The sequence below is a fragment of the Cygnus olor genome, chromosome 16 (genome assembly GCF_009769625.2).
Source record: "Cygnus olor isolate bCygOlo1 chromosome 16, bCygOlo1.pri.v2, whole genome shotgun sequence".
Taxonomy (NCBI): domain Eukaryota; kingdom Metazoa; phylum Chordata; class Aves; order Anseriformes; family Anatidae; genus Cygnus; species Cygnus olor.
Window position 1 is genome coordinate 2,111,803 of NC_049184.1, and position 24,311 is coordinate 2,136,113.

At 42.9% G+C, this 24,311-nt stretch overlaps 1 protein-coding gene across 1 annotated transcript in view; it reads right to left on the reverse strand.

Annotated features, from left to right (window-relative positions):
• Nucleotides 1-24,311, reverse strand: part of TOP1 (DNA topoisomerase I) — a 66,729-nt gene that overhangs the window by 2,124 nt on the left and 40,294 nt on the right. Inside the window, exons 4-19 of the mRNA XM_040575546.1 lie at nucleotides 23,653-23,779; nucleotides 22,991-23,046; nucleotides 20,200-20,295; nucleotides 18,846-18,921; nucleotides 17,727-17,824; nucleotides 13,789-13,904; nucleotides 10,357-10,478; nucleotides 9,541-9,663; nucleotides 7,823-8,010; nucleotides 7,108-7,252; nucleotides 5,894-6,037; nucleotides 4,695-4,880; nucleotides 3,386-3,454; nucleotides 2,626-2,740; nucleotides 1,769-1,896; nucleotides 617-711 (exon numbers count right to left, since the gene is read on the reverse strand). Of these exons, the coding sequence (XP_040431480.1) occupies nucleotides 617-711; nucleotides 1,769-1,896; nucleotides 2,626-2,740; nucleotides 3,386-3,454; nucleotides 4,695-4,880; nucleotides 5,894-6,037; nucleotides 7,108-7,252; nucleotides 7,823-8,010; nucleotides 9,541-9,663; nucleotides 10,357-10,478; nucleotides 13,789-13,904; nucleotides 17,727-17,824; nucleotides 18,846-18,921; nucleotides 20,200-20,295; nucleotides 22,991-23,046; nucleotides 23,653-23,779 (1,884 nt within the window). The remainder of the gene's footprint in view (nucleotides 1-616; nucleotides 712-1,768; nucleotides 1,897-2,625; nucleotides 2,741-3,385; nucleotides 3,455-4,694; nucleotides 4,881-5,893; nucleotides 6,038-7,107; nucleotides 7,253-7,822; nucleotides 8,011-9,540; nucleotides 9,664-10,356; nucleotides 10,479-13,788; nucleotides 13,905-17,726; nucleotides 17,825-18,845; nucleotides 18,922-20,199; nucleotides 20,296-22,990; nucleotides 23,047-23,652; nucleotides 23,780-24,311) is intronic.

Here is a 24,311-nt window from a genome sequence, read left to right on the forward strand (position 1 = left end):
ATTAAGAATAGACGTTTTCAAAGAGGCAGCGCAGAAATCCTAAGCAGCAGTTTTGCTTTAAAGGGTTGGAAGCAACAGCCTCAACTATACTGATGCTACGCCCGCTTTAAATCCAGCCCAACTTTCCCTCTCTAAAAGTCACATAGAGATTCTGCCTTCAGAACTCCCTTAACTCAGGACCCCTGTGACTATTGCACAGAGCGCACACAACGTCTGCACTGTGAGCTTCCAACAGAGCAGAGCAGGATCCAGGAAAGTGCATTTGCAAGTGGGTAACTCCTGGCTCCCCTTAAAGATGGCAATGTTGCACGCTCGATCCATTACTTTGCTTGGTCCTGGGCAGCAGGGTGGCTACACTGGCACTGGCGGGTGCTCAGGGACACAGTGCAGACTAATGCTAGAGGCCACATCAGGAACCGCAGTGTCGGGACACCCTATGCTCCTCAGCTTGAAGGCCATTTCTTCATGCACAGAAGAAAGAGGGGACAAGAAAGCTTGAGAAAGTCTTCCCAAATCTCCTGGATCACAGGCTGGGGAAACAGAACACAGGGCTGAAGCACCCATTTGGAGCTCAAAGTACTGGGAGCGTTGCACAGCCTCGTAACACCAGCCTTACTTTTTAGACTTCTCATCCCTCCGGACCTTGGCATCAGCTTTGGCGCTTTTCAGTTCTCTCCTGGCATCAGCTAACTGCTCCTTCTTGGCATCGATCTAGGAGAGGCAAAACCAGAGGGCAGCACTGTGAACAATCTGCAGACAACTGTGACGGTCACCCCTGGACAGCATGACCAAGGGAGCGAGTTTGTGAGCATGGTCAGAATTTATCAGCGCTCAGACACAGTTCTGCAGAACAAATGGGCCACTAGCCTCTCAGTTTGCTGCAAGTCCTATTGTGGTGAAAAGTTCCCCTCAGAAAACAGGGCCCTAGTATTGTGTTCCCCCCAAAATAGGGCCAAAGACAAGGTGGCGCTGACAGAAAGCTACCAGAAGCTTTCTCACACAGCTACACCCAAGTGTGTCTCCAGCGTGTCCCACCAGTACCAGCTCTGATGGCACCACAGAAGGATGATCCTTGTTCCCTCAGCAGGGATGGGTTCTTGCCACCAAATCCTACAGGCTGAAAACTGTTAAGGCTTCAGGCAGCTCTCCTCTGGTAAGTTTAGAATTCAGGGAGATTTAGCATTTTTCAGCCCCTTCAACCATTCCCCAGGCTCTAAGATCTAGGGTGAAGGCAGCCATGTTAGGTGTTACAGAAGCAGGGGTCACTGCAGTGCCAAACCAGAAGTCCTTATGTGAAGGTTATTCTAACGCCAGACCAGGAACAGAGCTAACCCCTTTGGACCTCATGGCCTTCACCAGAAACAATCTGCAAAGGAAGAGGTCAGGTCAGAGGGGCATAACGCACCACGTACACAGCCTGCACTGACAGTGGCCTGGGATTCACGCAGTAGGAACGGATGTCCACTCTGGGCTCTTTAGGGGACGCAGATCAGAGCTAGGCTGCTGCCCTGAAATTTTGATGGCAGCAGAACACTGCTGTGTGATGGATGGCAAATAAAGGGTCTGGTCTTGGTCTTTACAAGCAAAAGACGACTAACTGAAGTGTGGTCCTTTCAGCTCTATATTGTGCTTCTAGAGTCTGCCTCTCCAAGCAGGCCAATCTCTGATGCAGCACTAATCAATTCCTGACAGGGGAGAGCAGGCTCTGCTTCCATTTTTCCTCATCTGAAAGGAAACATGACTTGTGAGATGCAGCAACTCAGAGTACCTTGCTCTGAAGGTTCATCATAGACTTCTCGAAGGTCTTCGGCGGAGCCCTCTGGTGGTTACACAAAATGGCAACCGCTCTGTTGGCACGGTTATAGGAAAGGATTTTCGCTGGGATGTTATCATCCGCTGCAAAGTACAAGAAAGTGGTGAACAACCAGTATTCTCCAGGGCCAAGGAGTCCCAGCCAGCATCCCACCATCCCTGCAATCTCACAGCCACTGCAGAAGTGACCTTGCTCTCTGATGGAACAGTCTCAACACTGCACTCTAACCAAAGTGCTAAGAGTCTGACCACTTCCATCCCAAACCCTAACTTTCTGTGCTAGTTCCATCAATAGCAACAAAGACATTTGCCACTCAGGAAGCACATCCATGCTCAGAGTGAGTAGAGGGCAGCAGGACCATACTGCTCAAGATGCTGTTGGACTTCAGTTTCCTCCAAACGTGTCCATTTTGTGAAGTTGTTGAAGTGCAAGGGAGCGGTGCTCAGCAGAGAAGTTGTTAATGAGCAGCCAAGAAACATGGGGCTGTTACAGATGTATCTGCCTTGCCTGCCACCTACAGCCTTTTACAGCTAAGAGGAAACAAGTGGAAGATTTGGTTAAAGCCAAGCATATCTTGGCAGGCAAACCATAGTACGCTCACAGATGAGCTTTGCACTGCCCCAGTGCTGGGCTGCTCAGCTACCCCCAAAAGATTGGCAGCAGACTTTTGGTCAGACTTCAGCTCTTTGACATTTACACAGGGAGAACTGCAACCAGGCAGTGGTATGCAGATACAAGGTTAAGCTGAGGAAGGCAGGTCTGGATTGCAGGATGGGAACTGTTCCCCTCACAGTTGCAAGGACAGGACTTACGATTAGTGAGCTCCTTGAGCTGCTGCTGTAGCGTGATGGAGGCGTTGTAAGTACGGAATACCTTGGCTGTCAGTCCCTCCATAAGGTCTTGAAGATGTTTATTTAAGATACTGGTCTAAAGAAGCAGAAAGAAGATGACAGCATTAGAATTGACTTCAGTAGTGAAACCTCTGGACACACTGCTAATGAAGACACACAGTTCACAGCCAAAACCTAACTAGTGGACTCAGACCTGACACCCAATGGCCAAAACTTCACTGAAACCCCAGGAAAAGTGAATAAAGAACCAGCAAGTATTAGACCAGGATCAAGTATCATAAACAGTCAAGTTTTCTTCATTGTAGAGGTTTTGGTTCCCAGTAGGTAGGAGGGACATGCCTGTCCCATCCCAGGGAAGGTGCTTAAACCACCACAGTGCCAAATGTGCAACCAGGGATGGCATCTGAAAAATCTGTCAACTCACGATCATCTTTTCTGAACTTTGAAAAAACCTCCCCATGTCAGAGCCAGCCAAGCTCCACAGGGCAAAAGCCCATCACTTCAGGAACCTGCAGGCACAGTGAGCAATACAGACACCAGATTGAGAGAGACTCTCACTCAGGTGTGTGTCTTTCACTCAGGTCACCCAGGACAGCTCTGAAAAAAACAAGAAACAAAACCTGCTACTGAAACCATTTTTGGAACAGAGCAGCTATTATTGCCTGGTGCGGAGCGAGCCTGGTGCTCTACCACCATTCCTCACCAGTAACTACGTGCTTACATTGAGGCGGTCGAAGAGGTCATCCTCAGGCTGCTTGTTCTCCATGAACAACTGGAGATTCTTAAAAACCTGCAAGAAGACAAAACGCTTGTCTTAAGGCACTCAGACTGAACAGTGCTGGGTAGAAACAACACTGCCGAGACACCACTTAAACTGTTTTCAGGCAACACCGATGATGCTGGACATTACTTCCCAATAGGCAAAGGCCATCATCTCTCAAGACAACACTTATGTTTAAAGTTCTTCCCCAGCAATCCTGAGTCCTGAGCATCTGATGTCCTTTATGCTCACTCTTTAGATCCATATTTCAGAAGACTCGATTCTGCTCTGGCTTAGCTACCTAACAGAGAAAGAGGCTCCAAAGCTACCACCTACTCCCCTTACTCTCCATGGTTATTCCGACCAAAGAGACCCCTGAGCAATTTCCCATGGAGTTAAAGCTACCAATACCCAGCCCTTCTCATTACTGCAGTAAATGTTTCACACAAGTTCATCCCAAACAAGTCTCACTGGGGCGGGGAAATAATCAAAACCTTTTTGATTACACAGAGACCACAAATCCCAGCTCTGTGTACTCCAAATCCCTAGTTCCCAGCTTCTCATCAACACACGTTCTTCCTCTCTAGATACGTTATACAGAGAGACGGAGAGATTTCTAGTTCCAAAATAATCAATTCCCCATTATAAGCATTAAAGAAGAGACACCAAGAGCGATCAACACTAAATAAATTTAAACTGAAAAATGTTTTTTTTGTTTTGTTTGTTTTTTCCCCTTTAAACAAAGAAATAAGAATTCTAGATTTCTATAGCAGCTATAGTTTATCTCCCCCCCAGCATTTCATTTGCCAAGAGGTTGACACTTACGGCTCTTTGTCATTACAATCACCACAGTATTGCACATGTGTTATCTAACATGCTGTGCTAACTGCAGAAGTGTGGGTGAGGTGCAAAGCCTGGTTATACCCACAAAAGCAGCCTTTTTGGACAGTGCCCTCCAGTTCACATTGCTTTATGGGGATTTGTTCTGGAATAATGCCAAGATCGCAACAGATTAGTAATTGGTGGGCGACAGGAATAAAGAAAATAACACTAAGAAAGGAGTCGTGGTTGGTAGATTCCCATGTACACAGACCAGAAGTATCAGTGCGTAAGCCTTCTCCCTTTCCAAGGCACAACCAGTAAGAAGGGAAGGACATCAACTGACTTGCTTTCTGACCAATGACAAAGTACCCTCTTACTGCCACTAAGACCGCGTTGACCGGATTTTTCTGCATTTCAGACTGTGTATGTGTTCGTGGAGGTGCCTTACCCTCTTCTCCACAGGGACTTTGTTGTAGTATCGGATGGAGTCTTTTCCGAGGAAGTCAAACTCAACCACGTATTCCTGGCCATCCAGTTCAGGATGCAGCTTGATATGTTCTACTCTCAGAGAGCAGCAGCCCACGGTGTCAGCTGTCTCTCCTTCTTCTTTTTCATTTCCAGCTCTCAGAGCAAGCTACATTTACACCAAGACAAGAGAGGTAAGCATTTCAAACTATCTCAGTAGTGGATAGATACTAGAAGCTTTCAGATATGGGCCTACAAATCAGGGGTGTCCACAGTAGAAGAGGGAGAAATATGCTTTTGAAGGGACAAAACAAAATTCTCAGAAACTCCCTAGGTTGCCTTTAAATGTTTTAAATAACCCTACACTAATGCCAAAAGTCTTCTATCAATCTACCAAATTACCTTCATTTTAAAAAGGAAGATTAAAGCAAGATGTTTTACCAGCTTTCTCACATTAATTAACTCGAATTATAGGGTAGTTCTGATCAACTAACAAAGTTCATTTCAAAATGTTTGCTGTTTTTTAAAATATTAGACTGACTTCCAAGTGAATTCAACCTGATACAAAATCAGAAAGTTCATTAGTTATGCACCTTCTTACTCTTCACAGTATGCTAAAGAAACACATTTTAAACAGCATATATGACAAAGTTCCCCCATTTACATCAAACCATTCTGAACACAAACTGTTAATTTGGTTGGTCAAAATCAAACGTAGTAGGGCAACAACTCTATGGGAGCTGGCTTTAAATAGTGTTAAGTGAATCAATACAACTTCAGTTTTCTTTATTCTGCGGTGAAAAACTGAGCATAATTATGAAACCTCGCGACTATGAGGTGACCAAGTAGCAGAACTCCCAGCAGGAAAACTGAAACAGCTGGAGACAAAAGGTCCACACAAAGTTCCCAGTAATCCAACTGGGAGATTCTGGAACCCAGCTGTGAATTTTGAGCTAAAACAATGCTGCCTGAAATAGCCATAGTCAGTACAATAGTTTATTGCTCTTGATTTCCAGGTAATGGGAAGGAAAAGGAGAGGGGTGGGATCCCTGCCCACCAGGAAGTCTCAGGATACCTTAGTAACTGGGCTCAATTCTGCTTTAGGAACAGACACACAGCAGTCCCGAGTATTCCCAACAGGACAGGAAAGGTAGGGGGAGCACGATGGGGAACGAGCCTTACTTTATCAATGAAGTACAGCGCCACAGCCCTCTGCCGTACTTTCATCTCTTTGGATTTCCAATCTTCTCTATATTGATTTCGGATTTTATCTACACACTTCTTCAACCTCCGAGCTGTCTCGTACTTCTGCCAGTCCTTCTCACCCTGCAGAGAAAGTTGGAATACAGTCAGCATCAGAAAGCAGGCAGAGGACCAGTTCCAATCTGCCTCTCAAGGTTTTACAAGTATGAGTGGCAAATGGTCTCATTGCACAAAAGCACTGAGACTTCACTGCTAAAACAGCTCAGCTCCAAACTATGCTGCCAGGCAGCTGTAAGCAATTCAGATTTCCATGATATGGAAGTGCTTGCACGGAAGCAACTATAGAGACGCAAGGAGACATTATGTCTTCCGTGCTCCTCAATATATAAATGGTTTCCTCTACTCTATTCAGATAACGCTTAGATTCTTTCATCTGTTTAATTAAATACCCATAAAACGTACGAGCAACACCACCAGTTCAGTTCATCAGTATTATTATATGTTCAAGTCATAGCAAAAAAAAGACGTAAATTAACAAGGAACAGATTTCTCTCACACTTGTAGGACAAACTCCTCCTTTCCAATACAGGAAAAAAAACCTCTTCGAAAAATGATTTTATGAGAAGAACTTAAATTCTATCTCCAAAACTGGATACTACTTATCTTTCAGCAGGCTCATCATTTCTTTTATGGAACTGATCCATTGTCCACTTATTTGCTCCCACAGCAGGGTTTGCTTTCCTTCAGCCATGGGCTCCTTATCAGTCTTCTCAGCCAGTAACCTGGCCACGTTTTAAATTTTAGAACTGACTAATCATCAGCCCATGGCTAGAATTTCACTACATGATCAGGCAGGGACCAAATCAGGGCCAAAAGAAGATAAAATATCCACCAGAACAAGTCAATTCTTGGGTGAATTATCGCCTTTTCAGCTTATAAAGAGTAAAGGATTCCTACAAGGAATGACACAATATTGCTTTTCAATAGGTACAGAGTTTTCAGATTTCATCTCTCTTGTGCAGCAGTTGCATTCTGTTTTTCAAGGCAGAACAGAAGCGTGTGTACTTTCATATGAATTCAATCAGCACAGGATGAAATAGCAAGATACTTACTTCCTATCACTCTCCTAGCCAACAGCTACATTTGCTTCATGACCAGTATTTTCTTCTTATTATTATCAACTAAATCTGTACCTTAATTCTTGAGCTGGGGTTCAACATGATGTATTTGATAGAGCCTTGGATGTTCTCAGTCCACGACACTAGCCAGGTAACCTTGTTATCATGCCGAACCTCCTTCCATTTGTGTCCTGGTGGAGGGGGAGGGATCTTGGAATCCCTGCACAGAGTTAAGAGGACAACAAAAAAAGCTATTTAAAGAGATTTTTAAGCTTCAAAATGGAGAGAAGTAATGAATACCATCACATGAAGAAAGCACAGGTGAAGAAACCAAGGCAAAGCAATTACAAATTTCAACAAGTGGGAAATCATGTGAATCAGAGTAGCAAAAGATCAAGTGTAATTGCTATCAGTGGGAACACATTCCTAGGACCAACTTTGATTTGCGGACACTATGATAGTGAAGATGTTTATCAGGACAGGACCAAAGAGAAGCCCATCAACCTCTAGCGTTTAACAAAGCAGGACAACCTACCTAGTAGAAAATTAACGGTAGGCATTTGCAGCAGGAAAGAATGTATAAGTACACGAAGATGAGGAAGAAAATGCGTCGACAAAGTTCTACATGAAACTCGTGATAGTCTTGTTCAGTCTCTGCTTGTATGACTCAGTTTCTTATCCGCATAAGTCTAAGATAGGCAGCATGTGTATCTCTACATGCTTGCACAGGAACCCCTACCGGTTTTTAGAAAAGCTATCCTAACTAGAAAGCAAAGCACCCAGTGCTTACTTGCTGCAGTTAATGATGATATCTTCCGGCATGATGCGTCTCTTCAACATGCCCATTTTGGGATGATTCCCACGACCTCGGAAGAGACCTGGAGGTTCAATCTTAAAGTTTGCGATCCTCTCTTTGTGGTTGTCCATCACACAGTAGCCATATTCCTTCAATAGCCGCTCATTTTCCTCTTTGATTTTCTGGAAAAAGCCAAAAGCAAAGATGAAATACTATGCCCAGCACCACACATCTCTACATAATAAGACTGAATATTTTTGATATTTGCACTCCAGTAACACCAAAGACCAACTCAAAGCCATACTCCGGTCGTGCCAAGTGCTGGACCAACACACAGGGCAGCAGACTGCTCAGGTAAGTATTCATAAAATGCAAGAAGCAAGACAAGCAGGAAAAAAGGAAAGAATGTACAAAAAACCCTCTTAAAACCTGTATTTGCGTGGAACAGATTAATATTTATCTTCACCAGCCCTACTTTGCCACAACAGAAGCATTTACCTCTACCACATACCACATCTACAAAGGCCATTTAAGTACAACAGCCCCACCACAGTACTGCTGGTTTATAATCTATATTCAGCCCCAGAACAAGCACGTGACATCCACTGGACATTACATCTTGTTGTTTATATAGGGGGAAGAAAAAGTTTTCTGTGTCTGAACTCAGCATCAGAAAGCAGGCAGAGGAATGTCTCCAGTCTGCTGCTAAAGGCATGTGAAGTCTGTGTCAGCAAATGGTCTCAAAGGCAGAACACGGTCTCCTAAGAACGTGCTGAGATTTCACTGCATACTTCTGTGCTTGAACTCTAATAACATGGAAGGAAAAGTAGGGAAAAATAAAAACATCTCAGCCCAAAATAAACTATCTGTCCCATAGACAGCACTGGTGCACAAGCTAAGAAACTTAACAGTAAAAGCCACTTCTGCTCCACTTCAATAGTTACTGTGAGTGGGAACCGGGAAAGGCTCCCCCATGTATATCAAACTGAAACAGCAATATGACATGGGCTCTCTACTTTGCCAGGACTCCTGACCCCAAAGGCTGTAATTCCAAGCCACCAGGCCCCTCACTCCAAGGAGAATTACTGTAGTGTTGGAAAGGATCAACTGAGAACTTAGGGCCAGTTTCCAACTTTTATTGTAGTACGTTTCATGTAGTATGTTTCATTCATTCAAAATCTACTTTTTTGCCCACAAGCCACTGTAGCCATGCTACTGAAAATAAAATTCCATTTTTGATTACAAAACTGCATTAAGTGGAGACCTAATTTTAAAGATTTTTTCTCAATATATCTTACTCACAACTATCACTGAGGCATCCATTTCACTATCCTCGATTTTGCCCTTCAAACCTAAGGAACTCTTAAAATAAAAATCTGTCCTTACCTGAGCATACACTGCTCATTACTGGCCAGGGACCAAGGGTCCCATCAAACATAACACCTCTTATTCTCTTTATTTACCTAAGCAGGATCAGGAGCCTTAACCCTGATCACTATCATTTTAAGTCAGGATGAAGGTCCAGCTGCAAACACAGTGCTTTGCACTACTTAAGCTGCAGAGTAAAGATTTCTACAATTAACATGAATGTAATAGTGTGAAAGCTAGTAAACACTGACTTATAAGTGGCAAGGCAGGCAGAGGAACAATTACACTAAGATGTTTACAAGCCAGCTAAGCATCAAGAAGTCTCCTAGAATCCCCTCTGGTACCTGTTTCTCCTCCTTGGACATCTGTTTCCTAGCTTCTGTCTGAGCTTTGAAATACTGGCTCATGTGGGTGAAGTCACACTTGCTGAGGTTGGTGATAGTGCTCTTCTCTTCAGAGGTCATTTCCTTGCAGAAAGAAAAGTAGTGCTTTACATTTTCATACACGTATAATAGAGCTCACCCTACCCGTGACAGCTTAAACAGAGACAACGCATAGGTTCTCACAGTAATCCCCCAAGAATCCCTAAATTCTTGTACATGCTGACTCCAGCTAAGGTCAAAGAGCAAAGGACAAGAAACAGGGCGTATACAATGCGTGGCCTCATCTCTGCAAGCCCTGGGCAATGCTGTACCACCTTGCAAAGCGCTCTCAACTAACAGGGGCTGGCGCTGTTGAGGGAGTAAAATCCAGTAACCCACCTAGGAGAACTGGGTCATCTAATCTGAAGGGTTGACCTTGTGGCTGGTAGGTTCACTGAGGAAGGTCTGGCTTTTAGGTCTTTGGAAAGGGCTTCCTTCTGCTATAAGGAAGGCCCTTCAAAGCATTTAACGGTCAGATCAGCTATAACCCATCACACAACAGGCAAATTTGGTTTGGAAAATTCTGACATTCAGTTTAGAAACATCTGAGGGCCTTCCTTCCTGGAGAAGCTGCAGGACTAACTGGAAACCTCATGGCAAAGGCCTGAGGCAACTTGCAGTTGCCACAAGCTAGCTCTCCTAGGCAGGAGCCTAGGACAGCAGCCTCTGTTCACTGCCTAGCAGCGAGGAGACACCAGCCACGCCTGCAGTCACCATAGCCCGAGACTACCCACATACCTTTCTCCAGTCTTTGAAAAAGTTTTTCCTGAAGATCTCCTTCGTAGTGTATTCGTGATCAAGCATTTTTGCAAAGAATGTGGCAACTTCTTCTGCTTTGGTGCTCAGCTTCATGACTTTACCTACAAAGAAAGGTTGTATTTTTAAAGCACCTGGTAAAATTAGGAACTGAAGCCAGAAAGAAGCCACAGTAACTCCCTTAAAGAACAGCATACTTTTACCACTCTGAAGTTTTTCACAGAAGTGTTACATAGTACTGCAAACTGGATGGGCAAAAGAAACAGAGGAACACACTTGCTCGACCTACCATCAAAGATTTTGAAAAAAAGTCCTCTCTGGAAGTTAAACATTATAAAAAAGCAGTAACAGTCTGATGTGAGGTCTGAGAGACGCAGGGCAGGAAGGGGAAAAGGCCTCTTGCAGGAAACCCTGTGCTGAGCCCTCCCTGTGGTGCGTACGCTCCTGGGGAGATACTGCTGTTTGAAGTGGAAGAGGCAAGGAATTTCATTAAAATTCATATTCCGGCACTCAGACATATGGGAAATACAGGCTCTGTGTTCCTCTCCTACCCACAGACAGACATGCTTTGGAACACCCCTTCTAGCCTTTAGCTATTTCTAGCCAGGAAGAGCCCTTCCTATATATACACACCACAAATAGGCTGGAAAGCGATGCCAAATATTTAATTCCCCTTCATTGCAGGGAAATGTGTCAGGATTCTGCTAATAGCCTGAGTCCTTCACTGTGGGAATGCGTTCCTCCGTCTCCAAATCAGGCTCAAAAGATAGTCATTTTTGAGACAGACTGAGCTTTGGGTGAGCAGGGAGGTCACATTTCAGCTTATCTGCAAGACTGCAGTACAAACTGAAACTGCTGCAAGGAAAAAGACTAGGACACAAGGGAACGGAGGCTGCTGCAACACCAGAGCTGTAGATTCAACAACATCTAACATTCCTACTGAGCGTCTTTTCAGTCCAGACAGCATTCCTGACAACATGTGAGCAAACCCCGTGAAGGACTTTGCATGCAACTCACATCTCCAGCTAGTTGCAAGGAATATTTGAAGTCCCCGTGGGCTGGCAGGCAGTCAGCACCTGGGGATTTTTTAATGACTGTTTTACTGCACAAAAGTCAATACAAGAAACACTACGGTTGATCCTATGCTAGTGGAAAAAAATAGCATGCTTTTGATTTACTCCGTGGTTGGAAAAGATACAGCATCTCCAAAATTAAAGCATGGGAGTTTTCTATAGAGCCTGAAGATCCATAAAGTCTTGTAAAACGGGACTTAGGCAAAAAGTCCTCCCAGCGATCTGAGAACATCGCACAATTAAACAAAACCAACAGAAACTCTGCCAGTTTGTAAGCTGCAACCTAAAATACTACATTTGTTTGCCTACAACAGGAAATGGGGGAAGGGAGAGACAGCAAGGGAAGTGTTTTTTTTTCCAGGCTGCAAGTCTAGCTTGAAAGAGGCTATCAAGTAAGCAACACATTATGCGGCTTAAATGACCAAAGTTGTTCCCAAATTGCTAAAGAGTAGTACAGGCTCAGTCATCTTTACCTAATCGCTTTAAAACAGATTTCATTGTACATAATTCCCACTTTTAAAAAAGTTTGAAAAAGCTCTCAGTGACAGTATTATATATTAAAAAAAAAAACACAACAGATTTATTTCAGAGCCCTGAGCATTAGTTTGCTGTCGTAAAAACCGAAAGTCAGGGAGCAAACCCAGGGACATAACAGGCAGAAGAGACCACACCGCAGTGACAAACACCACTGCCATCATCTCCACTGTTATCTTGTCCATCTACAGAAAAACAGCGAGTTCAAGCTGCCTTAAACACACAAGTTCAAGCCGCCTTTGTGGTACGAGCAGTAGCTCATTAACCCATAGTCACTCAAAAATATAGCCAAGCCCTTAAAGACGGCTTTTGGCATTTCAGACTCCCTGAGCACGGTATTGTAAGCACTGACAATAGCCCCGCAGTCGTGTTGGATGAAATCAGGGCCACTCTCGCTGCAGTGCAATCACCAGGCAAGGGAGGGATTCCTCCAGTGAGCTCTGGCAGCTGGCTGGCCAGCCACAGCGTGATTATTGGACTCTACAAATCATCCTAGGATAATCTTGAAATTAGACAATGCCTTGTAAGCACAGACAGCGGTCTCAGCAGCTGCTGTGTAAATCAGCCATCTGATGCCCTTCCCCCCCGGTTTCTCAGGGAAGATGTATGCGATTGCTTTGTTTGCCAGGATCCATCCCCGCCCCTAATTTTTGAGCCTATTGATCAATTCTTGCCATGACAAAGACAGAGGTTGCAACAAATCCCTGCGTTTCCAGGAGGTTTTGTGAAATAGGTGGCAAGATAGAAGCTCATTGCTGCCTGCACGAAAGGGATAATTATAGCATAATTCGCCCCTCTTCTTCTCTAGACAGCAGGAGAGATCATATATATTCTTCAGTAGAGGGAGAAAAATATTTCCAACCTTGCTACAACTTCTTATCAAGCCCTAAGACAGCTAGAGGAAAATAGGCATCCTTGATCATTGTGCTGTTTGCTTAGAGATGGTCTTCAATAGGATGCAGTATGTTTATTTCACTACCTTGTTGCTGAAAGTGAGCGCCACCTATTTCTCAGTATTTTAATATGCATCACGTCACATGAAAATATCACATTGCTTCTGGAAGAGTTCCACGCACAGATGTCCCCTTCGCCAAAAACTACATTTTCATCCACTCAAATGCCTCCCACTTAATTTAATCCTGGGCTAATTTGATCCTTCATTTAACATGATCACAGAACTAGAAGGAAATACACGGGTCATCAAGTCCAGTCTCCATCAGGCACCACATCATATAATCCTATCCACATGAGCCTCTAACAACCAGTCAGCCCAGCGGATTAGAACCCCACATCAATTAGTTCTCCGACGCACAATAGCAGCTAAATGGGAGCATGACATACACTGGAGGGCTACAGTCTTGAGATCAGGCTGATCTCATGCATTCCTGCAAGATCCTAATCATTTGTAACAAAACTATCTAGTTTTGTTCCATTAACGCCACTGAATGATCACAAAACTAATTACAGATTATGGAAATTTCAATTCATAATGTTGAGGAACACAAAGCAAGCCTGAAGATGACCAGTGACGAAGTAGCTCTAATTATGTACTGCACTGGCTACACAATGCTACTCTTGGGCATAAGACCCCCTCTCACATTATTAATGAGGCTGACAGATTTACCACAACAGAATGGGAACAAGTTCATCTCCGTGTCAATTCAGCAGGCTTCTACAGACCCGTCCTTTTCTAAGCTGTTGAAGAACTTCTCTTAAACTAACCACTGAAACAAATCCACCTCCTCATCTCCTCAGAAGATTGCAACAATGCCCTGAGAATGCAAGCTGGAATTGCAGATTAACTCACCATCATAGTAGAATTTGACATTCTCAGGCAGAGGTTCATATGGTGGAGCAAACACAGGACCTTTATGCTCTAGGAACTTCCACTTAATTCCTTCAGGGTAGCGCTCTTCTTCCCACCTTCAAGAGAAACACACGAACCAGTATAATTAAGTTCCTAGTCTTCATTTTATTGTTATGTTGGTGTAAGAGTATGCTACAGAAAATTAGAAAGCAGCCATTACTGTGCCAGACACTGGCCAAGAACAAATATTCACACTTTTTTTTTTTTTTTTAAACAAAAGTCCTCAAATAGTCCTCACCTGCCACTTGCTCCTCCTTTCACAAAGACACAGATGAAAAAGCTTAGAACTTGAGAAAATGAAGAATTCAGTCTCGTAAAGCATCAAGGATCATGCCAAATTATAGTCAGCTGTGATCTAACATCAGGTCCAGGATGCCTGCTCAGCAAAGCCAAACAACTGTAGTATATTATGCAGCTGCTTTCAGATGTGGACAAGTATCCCATTAAGGGCAGAGATAAAGAAACAGATGTTCCTTTACGACCTAAATGAGAACAAACCTGCTTGGACAAGAAAGACTAAAACCTGCTTTGTCATTTTAAATTCATTGAAATTCTTTGGGTACGAAGAAGTGTTCTTGAAGAAAAGCAGAGTAGCAAAGAAAAAAGCAAGCTTGCCTTGGAGCACCTCTATAAAAAGTGTTTTGTAAATGACACATCAAGCTTCTCGACATAGCAAGGTAGGCGCCACCAATCCCATGTTCCAGCTGAACAAACTCACAGGGTCAGCAATTCCTCTACACGGGACGGGAGTCCCACGAGGCCCGCTTCCTCCCCCAGCTCCTGGTGTCCCGTGCCCAAGCCACTGATTCCATACTCCTTCCCCTCTCCGCTTCTTCCACAATTACCAGAACATTCCTGCTCCATACAGCTGGCACAGGATCCCCTGCTGAGACAGGCTGTTTTACCTTAGTGATCAATCAACTGGAAGACCATTAACCTGTCACAGTGCTCAGTCTTTGAGTTACCCAGACCACTCTGTTGAGCAGCCACGACGATACAAGAAGTTTAAACTTCCCCCTTGTGCCAGCCCTATGGAGTAGTTTCCTTCTCAGCTGCTGCTGCACCCAGAAGAAATGCACACGTACTGCAGTGCATCTCAGGAAGCGTGACGCACAATTAAATACTTCATTCCTAATGAGACGTCATGGCCACTGTATAGAAGATGAGCATTGTTCGGAGAAAAGAGCTTCTGCTAGAAATTACTCAAAATGCTTCAGCAGTCCCTGTATGTCGGTAATTTAGGAAGAATAACAATTGTATGAGATAGTATTTTACTCTAGCTAGAAAGGCACCACCTTTGACTGAAGCACTAGACCTGATTTTTTTCTTTAGGTAAGGTAATTCTAAGGTAATTAGATAGTTGAAGCATACTACGCCTGTTGGGACGGCTATAAGGAAACATGAGATCCATACGGTGGTTTCTAAACCCACAACTACCAGAAAGTTTGCCACAAAGAGATCACAAATCATTTTCAGCCCCACCTCCACCTTCTTAAACCTCGTATGTAAACATCAAGACAAAAGACAGAAGTGAGCCTCCTGAGTTCAGCCCTTTTTTTGGTCCTCATTTGGTTTTAAACAATAAAAAAACCTGCCTGCGGTAGCTCTTGATCCTAGAGCAACGTTCTGCAAATGTTTTGGCAGGAGCAAGGAGAATGGTATCTATCAGGAAAACCACCTTACTAATTTCAGCAGAAACTGTGCCAATCAGTCACACAGGCTCCTTATTTAAACCTCGCACCAAATCCACGAATGCCAGGGTGACTCAGGAAGGTAGTTTAGGACTGGTTTTCATTTGGAATGAAAACAGAAAATTCTGACAAAAACCAGAATGTACCTCAGGGATATGTTATTTCAAGGTAATTAACTTATTGTAACGCAAGGTGGGAGAAGTGCTCGTAAGGTGTGCTTCTGGATCTCATATTTCACGCTGACAAGGTGTGAAAACGACCTCTAAGAAAGATCTCCACGTGGTGATGAACAATGCCAATGCCTTGGGAACGGCTAGCATCAAGCATCCATGTAAGTGAGGATGAAAATGATCAAGGCAGCAAGCGCTTGAGGAAGCAGCCAAAAAAAGATATCAGACTTTCAGAAAATTGGCTCAGATGGAACATAAAATGCCCTTAAGAGATGCAATTGAAGTGCAGATGAAACCCTGTCCAGCAGACATGCTATACAAAGCCGCAGATGGATGACATGAACCATCAGCAGAAGGATGCAGTTACCTACTGCCAGGTTTTGCAAAACGTGCTTTCAAAGGCAGTTTTCCCCTCAACAGTAAGCACAAATCTCAGAGCTTAACACATCTACCTGGAATTGTGCTGCCGAGGCAGATGAGGGGAGAATTGTAAGGCTTTCCAGTACAGCTCTGCTGTTGAAGGATACAGACTACAATAAAAGGGAGCTGTGGTATCAGTTATAGTAAAGGCAGACAGAACCAGCAAGGAGAGCTGACACAAAGTCAAAAAAGACAGATCATTAGGCTTAAAGAGACCCTTGGTGGCTTTCTCTCACTTCAAGTTCCTTCAATGTCAAAGCACATTGAAAATGTGCTGTCAGAGGGACCGAGGAAAAGCAGACCACTAAGAAAAAAAAATCAGAACAGTTACAAGGAAAGGCCTGAAAACTAAATTTCGGAGAGAAGACAAGTACGAAAAAATACTCAAGTGCTAATGTTCTATTTGAGGAAGCTGTAGCAATCAAAGGAATATGCAGACTATGAACACTGCAGAAGATTTTTTTTTAAAGGTGAATCAATAATAGAAACAATAGGGGTGCGTGCATGTGCGTGTGTACACATGTAAAAGACTGAGCCTGAAAGGATTTAAGGGAATGCCTTTGCAATCCTCTGACACCACAGATCTATTTAGAACTGCCAAATGATCTGAGGAAAGAAAAAGCTCATGGAAACATCTTCTCCAAAAGGTCATAAAAACACATTACAGAAGACTACAGGAGTGCAGAAAACACATACGCTTTTGAAAACCACATACACAGTAAATCTAGGGAAGTACTAAGGTCTGAACTTCAAAACACACAAGTAATAACGTCAAAACACGCAAGTTCCTCAAATCTAGCATTAACAATAGATTATATTACTATGGATAGTTTAAAAAAATCTAGCATCTTTCTCATAGAGAACTACTGATGCAGCGTAGGACTGTCTTCCACACAAACCATGAAGTTCAGATCTATTAGAAAAGGCTCTAAAAATTTAAGTGCCAAATAAAACAACGTCAGTTAGTGATTTTACTTTAGGATCATGAGCAAGAAAGCACTTTCCATTCAAAGCTTACTTTGAAAATTCATTTTCCAAATAGCCCAAGCTTAACTGGTCACTTGACCAGCCTTTATTCTTGTGCCTGAGACAGGACCGGTTTTGAGAGACACACACTTGACATCCAACTCAAATAGCAGAGTGGACACTCAATGTTGTAGCCTTATACAACACAGAGAAGACCTACTAAAATAAAGCTACATCAGAACCATATCAGCTAATACATTTGCACACATTTATAACATTCCTGCTGACAGCCCAAGCTCACAAGCTTTCATATTGCTTTGAAGAGTGTCAGTAAGGGCCAGGTTCTGGGCACAAGAACATCAGTAGCTAATCGTTATGGGTAGCCTCTCTGTTCTACAGATAGAAACATTTTTTGTCTTTGGTATAGCAAAAAAGGGATTTTCACTTCTACTTGAGAGGATGAACATCCTCAATGAGAAGTTTATTTAAAGCTTACCAGAAAGTAAGCCAATTATTCAGAACAAATCCTCATGAATCAACAAAAAGTCAGATGTGCTTACTCAGTCAGCATGGGAGGTAACAGGGAAAGTGCAGGTGCAGAGGGTAGCAGACATCATCAATATATAGTTACCATTTCCATTTTTGCTCCTCTTCTTTTTTCGGCTTCTTTCTCTTGTCTGCTTCAGGAACTTTCTTATCTTTGCTCTTAGCTTTCTTTGCTTTGCTGTCCTGTAAAATGAGTATGAAGCTGTTAGAACAAGCTACCACATTCCACTCCTTCCTCTTCTCCCAGGAAAAGACGCTTTAAAACTAAACAACCATCTCTTGGGATGTATTAGTTTGGCCACAAACAACCGAATTACCAAGGCCTAAATACCTAAGTGTGCTCTTAGACCATCTTCTTAAGTCAAAGTCTACTGATGGCCCCACTTCAAAGTTTTAAGCCAAATTATTTTGCTATAGAAGTGGGGCATGTTAAGTGCACAAAGCCAGTTATTGTGCCTCACCTGATAAGCAGCAAGTCTGGGCCGCAGTAACATGATTGCTCAGTTATAGGAACACCCTCCTGGGCCTGCATTAGTTGTATCTACTCCAGCAAATGCTACAAAGCACAGCTGTAGCTCTGTAAGGTGGCTTCGGGGAATGTATGGTATACGTTCACTATAGAGACACTTCTATTAAAAACTAGAGAATAAACCATGCTACCAGAGGCTGCTTGCAACATGTGCTTCGCAAGGGTGTCTTTGCTAGATGCAGCAACACAGAGCTTTAGTCTCAAATTATGGCTAACATCTCAATGCCAACTCCCTTTCCTAATTTCCATCCTAGGCTTCATCTAAAAGCTTTAAGTGTCTTTCTAGCAGCTAATCTAGGTTTCATCTCCTCTGCTTCTGAACTGTGCTACATCATTTGTGCAACTACCAGATATTGTTAATAAGGCTCCTCTACCCTCTGCAAGCTTCTTAACAGAAAGACTGAACTGCCAAGAACAGGCCGTGAGTTCACATTCCAGAGGCATCTTCTCCATCTCTTGTTTTACGTGTAGGAGAGAAACGTCTCCTGACTTTATCCATTATGGCACAGACAAGTTAATTCGCACCATCAGAGTGGATCTACCACATGCAGCTTTGTCCCAGGACTGGTCCCTGCCTTTTTTCCCTTGAATCAGATTCCCCCTGCTCTACATAATTCAACACCAAATTGTCAGTCTTGCTTTTCTTGCAAGAAACAAGCTTGTCTTCTGCATTACCTCTTCTTCCTCTTGTTTCCTTTTCTTTGCTTTCTTTATGTCTTCTGTTTTGATTTTCTTGGGTTTGTACTCAGCACTGTAAGAACAGAGACTAGCTGATGAAAATAATCAACTTTTGAGTATAAAAATAAAATCATACACATACAAAACTTGTGTGCAAGTTCATACTATTACTGGCATATTTCATCTCTAAAGAACATAATTTTGTGCCCTGCTCTCTCAGAAGGCTGAATAATCCCTATCCAGGAGAACAGCCTACAGAAAACAAACAAACATGGGCTGTTGCTGCAAATAATTGTCCAGAAGTTTCAGACTGCTGAAGCAAAAATCTTCCTTGAGGAAGAACCCATTCAAGAGCATTAGCAGCCACCCAGTGATTGCATGGGATCGGATAAATCAGCAAAAGCTTAGTGGCATGTTCCCCTCCAACCCGCTGCCCCTCTTCTAGTCATCAGTCTGGGATCTGCCCACAAGGCCCAATTTTTGCATCCCCCACTAGTCTGAACAATAGCAAAATTGACTGCTGGCAAATTCTTAATCTTTCCATTGCAGGCACAAGATGGGAGGTCATGAAAACTTAACAGAAGGCAGCAAATGATTACACAAAAGAAAAGATGTCACACCCGTCTCTCTTGGAAACTGAGAACTACCACATAGGAACAGAATGCTGCTCTGGTTAAACTCCTCCAACCCTTTAACTCGAGACCTCTAACAAGGTCACACCATCTGAAAGTTGGACATACATGGATGGTGACAGATCACAGCACGATGGAGCTGCACTTTTATTTTACTGGGTGGGCTATTATACATCAAACATCATGTGTATTTTTCTTTCGATTTAGACAAACCCTCAGCATAACCCACAACATATTAAGAACTTTTTAAAAGGGAATCATGTCAAGCAGTGCATGCAAACCTCCTCCCTACCCTGAATAGGCTGACTGCATTTTCTTCCTCTTGAGCAGTTGTTTCCTCATCCAACAGAAACCACTGCAGCCACTTAGCTAGCATTAATACCTCACTTGTTCAGGTTTAGGCTTTACAGTCTTCATCATTGTCTTTTCTCCATTTACCTTCTGTGTGTTTTTTTCTTTATTATTATTATTTACTAACACTGCAGTAATTTCCAACACTATCTGCAGAAGCAGATAATGGTATTTTTCCATAGACAGCACAAATACTACCCTTGCCCTGCTCATAGAACTTCTCACAGCACAAGGCAACTGGTCTCAGATCTTCAGTCCCACATCTGAACCAGCACATGCTGAATATCTGATATCCTACCTGCTCCCTTAGTGTTCTGCTTTGAAAACTAAAGGCAAGCATTCAAGTCACCAGTACCCAGGCCACTTACTCATCATCTTCTCGAGGTCTCTTCAGTGGTTTGGAGTCCTCTTTAGGAGAAGCATAAAATCCATCATCATCTGGTTCATCTTTAATACGTGGTGGACTACAAAAAGAAATAAAGGTGGTTCTAAACTTCAAACAGCAAGATTCATAGCAACCAGCACAACCTCAGTTTAAGAAATGATAATCTGCAAAAAAGACACGTCCTTCCAGTTCTGGTCTGGGTTGCCTTCCTCAGACCCCAAACACCTGAGGTGCATCGTTCTCTGAACTTCCACAGGCAGCACAAGGAAAAAGCCTTTCAGCATCTACACATTTGCTATTTCTCAAGCAACGCAGAGATCAATTTCAACAAACAGCTTGGATTTCATTGTTTCTTTGAGGTTCTGAGGAAAAACAACTGCAGCACTTCTAAAACAAAACTGAAATCCGTGCATGTGTGTAGTCACATAGGGACGTTATGTATTTTCAGCTCAATATCCTTACTGAGCCTGATAAAAGTAAAAGATTGTCAAGTAAGCAGAGACTTGAAAGCTATTCTCCTGAATGTTTTGCCAACTAAATATTGAGGCATATGAAAAGCAGAGAAGGAAACAAAGATCTGGCAAAGGTAAATTGATTAGTCTATTTTCACTATCCAAACTGCGGGAAGCAAACAATCCTGTTCCTCTCAAACCACAAATATTAAATTAGACTCAACGCTTTCAGCCATAATGTCCCCCAGACACCAGTAATAGCAGAAAAATACGGTATGAGTGGGTAGAGAGACTCTCTCTTTAAACATGCTCATTATTTCTAGATTTCACAGAAGCATTTCACTTATCTTCATAAATAAAAAGACATCGCAAAGAGCCAAAAATTACATTTTGAAGCACTTAGTGATACTCTACTCAGGTACAAAAAGTAACAGTGCCATCTTGGGCTTTCCTATTCATATTCAATCCAAAATTTCTGTATCAAATTGACTCAGTTTCCAAGTCAACACACGCGTTCTGCGATTGGGTGGGGTGGGAGAAAAAAAAGCAGCATTTTGCTTTGTAGATCACAGACAGCAAGAGACATTCTGGAGTCTTATTTTAGCTGGTAATGTGTCCATGAAGCAGAACAAGACAGTTTGCTCTTTCACAGCTGTAAAGCCACTGCAGTGCTGGCAGATGCAACTCAGAGCAAACAGATCCGTGCTACTGTAAGAAGCCATTTCTGCGGCATCACATATGATCAACTAAGACACGAGTCTGCAGCACGCAGACAGTTGCAAAACATCTATGGTAAAAGAGATCTGTCCCATTTGTTTTCTCTTCCAGGCAGAAACCTAGTAGTACTGCTTATTAAGCTGTTAAGAATTTTATCTATTTTAATACTGAAACGTTTCCCAATGTTTTGCAATAGTGGGAAATAAAGCACGAAAATATTAAAAGAAAGGAGCTGTGTGAGCAAGCTGAACCTTGACTTGCATTGTTCCCGAGGTTGTAATATTGCTCATGCTACCAAGTCTTAAAGAAGAAAATCAAAACCATCTGAACTTGTAAAAGAACATTTCAGCAGGAGAATAATTGCTCTTAGCCAGATCTTGGCCTTCAAGAAGGCACAATAGTGATGATTCCTCCAGGCTTTTTTTTTTTTAAACACAGAAAACACTCAGACCAAAAGAAGGCCCAGTTACTTTGACGTGAGAACATCCAATGTCCCTGACAAGGCTAGCACATGCATGAAATTCTGCCAAATGGTAGAGGTCAGAAAGCATTATAAAAATAGTCTCCCACACCATAAACCACCTGAACATCATTGCTTTATTTCCAGAGTATCCTCCAAAAGGCCTGGAGAGGGCGCCTCTTTCCTGTGCCAAGCATAACTACAGAGTCTGCATTTTTAAACAGGAGTAAGAAAATGAAACGGATGAGGGCACATTCAAAATGTGGAAAGAATCACTAGCAGGCACTGGCTAGACAGATGCCTTCTCCCAGACTCTCTGCATCCACAGAACATGGTAAGACAAGAAGGTTTTTTTTAATTACTGGTTTTCTAAGTGGTCTCAGAACTGGGTACGATTGAAAACACATCCTGAAAACAGATATGGACACACACAGACACACCTATCACACCCGATACATCTCCAATATGTCAGTGGACCAGATGCACCACCTTAAAAATGTCTAAATCCAGCCACTGGTTAAGTGGCAGATATTAGCTGGTCAAATATTAAGAAAAAATATTTTTCTAACAATTGCTCACTTCAGGATTTTGATAAAGCTACTCAGTGATGACTGATCCAACACCTAAGTCCGGGAAGCTCTATAAGTAGGAGGAATTTAGCAGACATTAGAATTTTTCTGAAGGTACCTCATTTTACATAACCATTTCCCTTACCTGGAAAGGCTTTAGCCTCTAGTCACTCACATGAAAGACACTCAAAGGCAATCTGGACTGCCTTTACAAGGTCCCATCTCCAAAAGACTACTCGCAGGGTTCAAGTACCCATTTTTACAACTACACCAGAGGTGCTTTCAAGTCCAACTATCAATTTTTCCATGGTTCAATCTGTTCTGAGCAGAAATCAACTATTTGATACTTGGACAAAGCCAGCAAGTGCAGGCAGACACCAGGTGTTCAACAGCTTCATCTCTAGTTACTAAGTCAGTGGATCAATTACCAGTTCCCTCAGATGGGAAGGATATATCATCTGAAGGGGTCAAAAGCATTCACAATTTTTTCCCCAAGACCATGTGAGAGTAGTCAAAACTGAGCAACTAAAAAGCCAAAAATGCTACTTTTTTCAGATCATAGACCTTACTTCTTACCTGGAGAAACCATTTTCCTTTTCCTTCTTTATCTTTATATCGCCAGAAGATTTCATCTGAAAAACAAGAGAAATGGGAGCTGACTAGCACTGCCCAGAGCACCTTGTTTTTCCAACATATACCACAGGCAGGATACTTAATTTGCTGAAGGAACCAAAGGGTACCTTTATCCCCTGCAGTCCTGAGAACAACATGACGCACCAAAGAGCCAACATTTTCTGTAAGTACTAGTTGATTCGGTATTTTCTGGCCCTTGACTCCCAGCTATGGAAGGAACTGAAGTGTATAATCAGTCCAACATTCAGTGCTTGTCTGTTTGTCCTCATACAGAAGGAATGAGATTAACAAGATTTTTTTTTCCTTCCTTGTCTCTGAATTTAAGCTTGGCAAAGTGAAAAATACTAACATGGAAAAATGTAAAACAAGCAGACGCAGCTCCACTGAGGAACTGTTTCCATTCCCAATACCTGCAGATAAAGCCCTTGTATCTTCTCATCTAGCACTCCACAAAACACATCTCCCTCTAGTCATCAGTGTTGGGATACCTCTCTCCAGGTTAATAAAAACTCTGAGGCATAAGCCACATGCACCCCACTGAATTTTCACCATTCAGCAGTATAAACCAGAACCATCCTCTCATCTGTCCCACAGGAGACACCTACCTTCTCTTCCTTTCTCTTCTCCTTGTCTTTATCTTTGTGTTTGTCTTTGTGTTTCTCTGAGCTGCCATCTTTGTGTTTGGTTTTCTCCTTGTCTTTGTGTTTCTTTTCCGAGGAATCTTTGTGCTCACTGCAAGACAAGAGTGTATGTTTGGGGACACTCGAAGCGATGTAACCAATAAACTGAACCCCAATGGTAAAAAGAGAGCCCACATCATTACCAACCCCAAAACATCAGTGATAGCCTGAACAGGAAGATCCAACCCAGCCTCCTGCTACATGTCTTCCATTTTCCTCAGGAGGAAGAGGAACGCGCCACAAAACCACAGCCACCACTTCCCATCAGGAAAACCCCGTCGGCCTGGACTGCCAATGAAATCCACAACTGCTACGCTTAAAGTAGTACAGTGCTTCAGGTTGAATTCCCACCGTCTCTGCTTTTCTTCTTTACGTCCACATAAAAGGTCACTGCAATAGAGCTGTCCATCCTGTCAATGCCCATGTGAGCTTTTGTTCCGACAACAAGTTTAACAGCCCTCATCTCTGGAACCAAGAGAAAATCGCTGATCTCTACTGTTCTCAAACAGATGGGAAAACCAGAGCGAACAGGATATGCGGTGTCCTTGTGTTTATGCAAAGTCAAACAGAAAAGGCAGGAATAA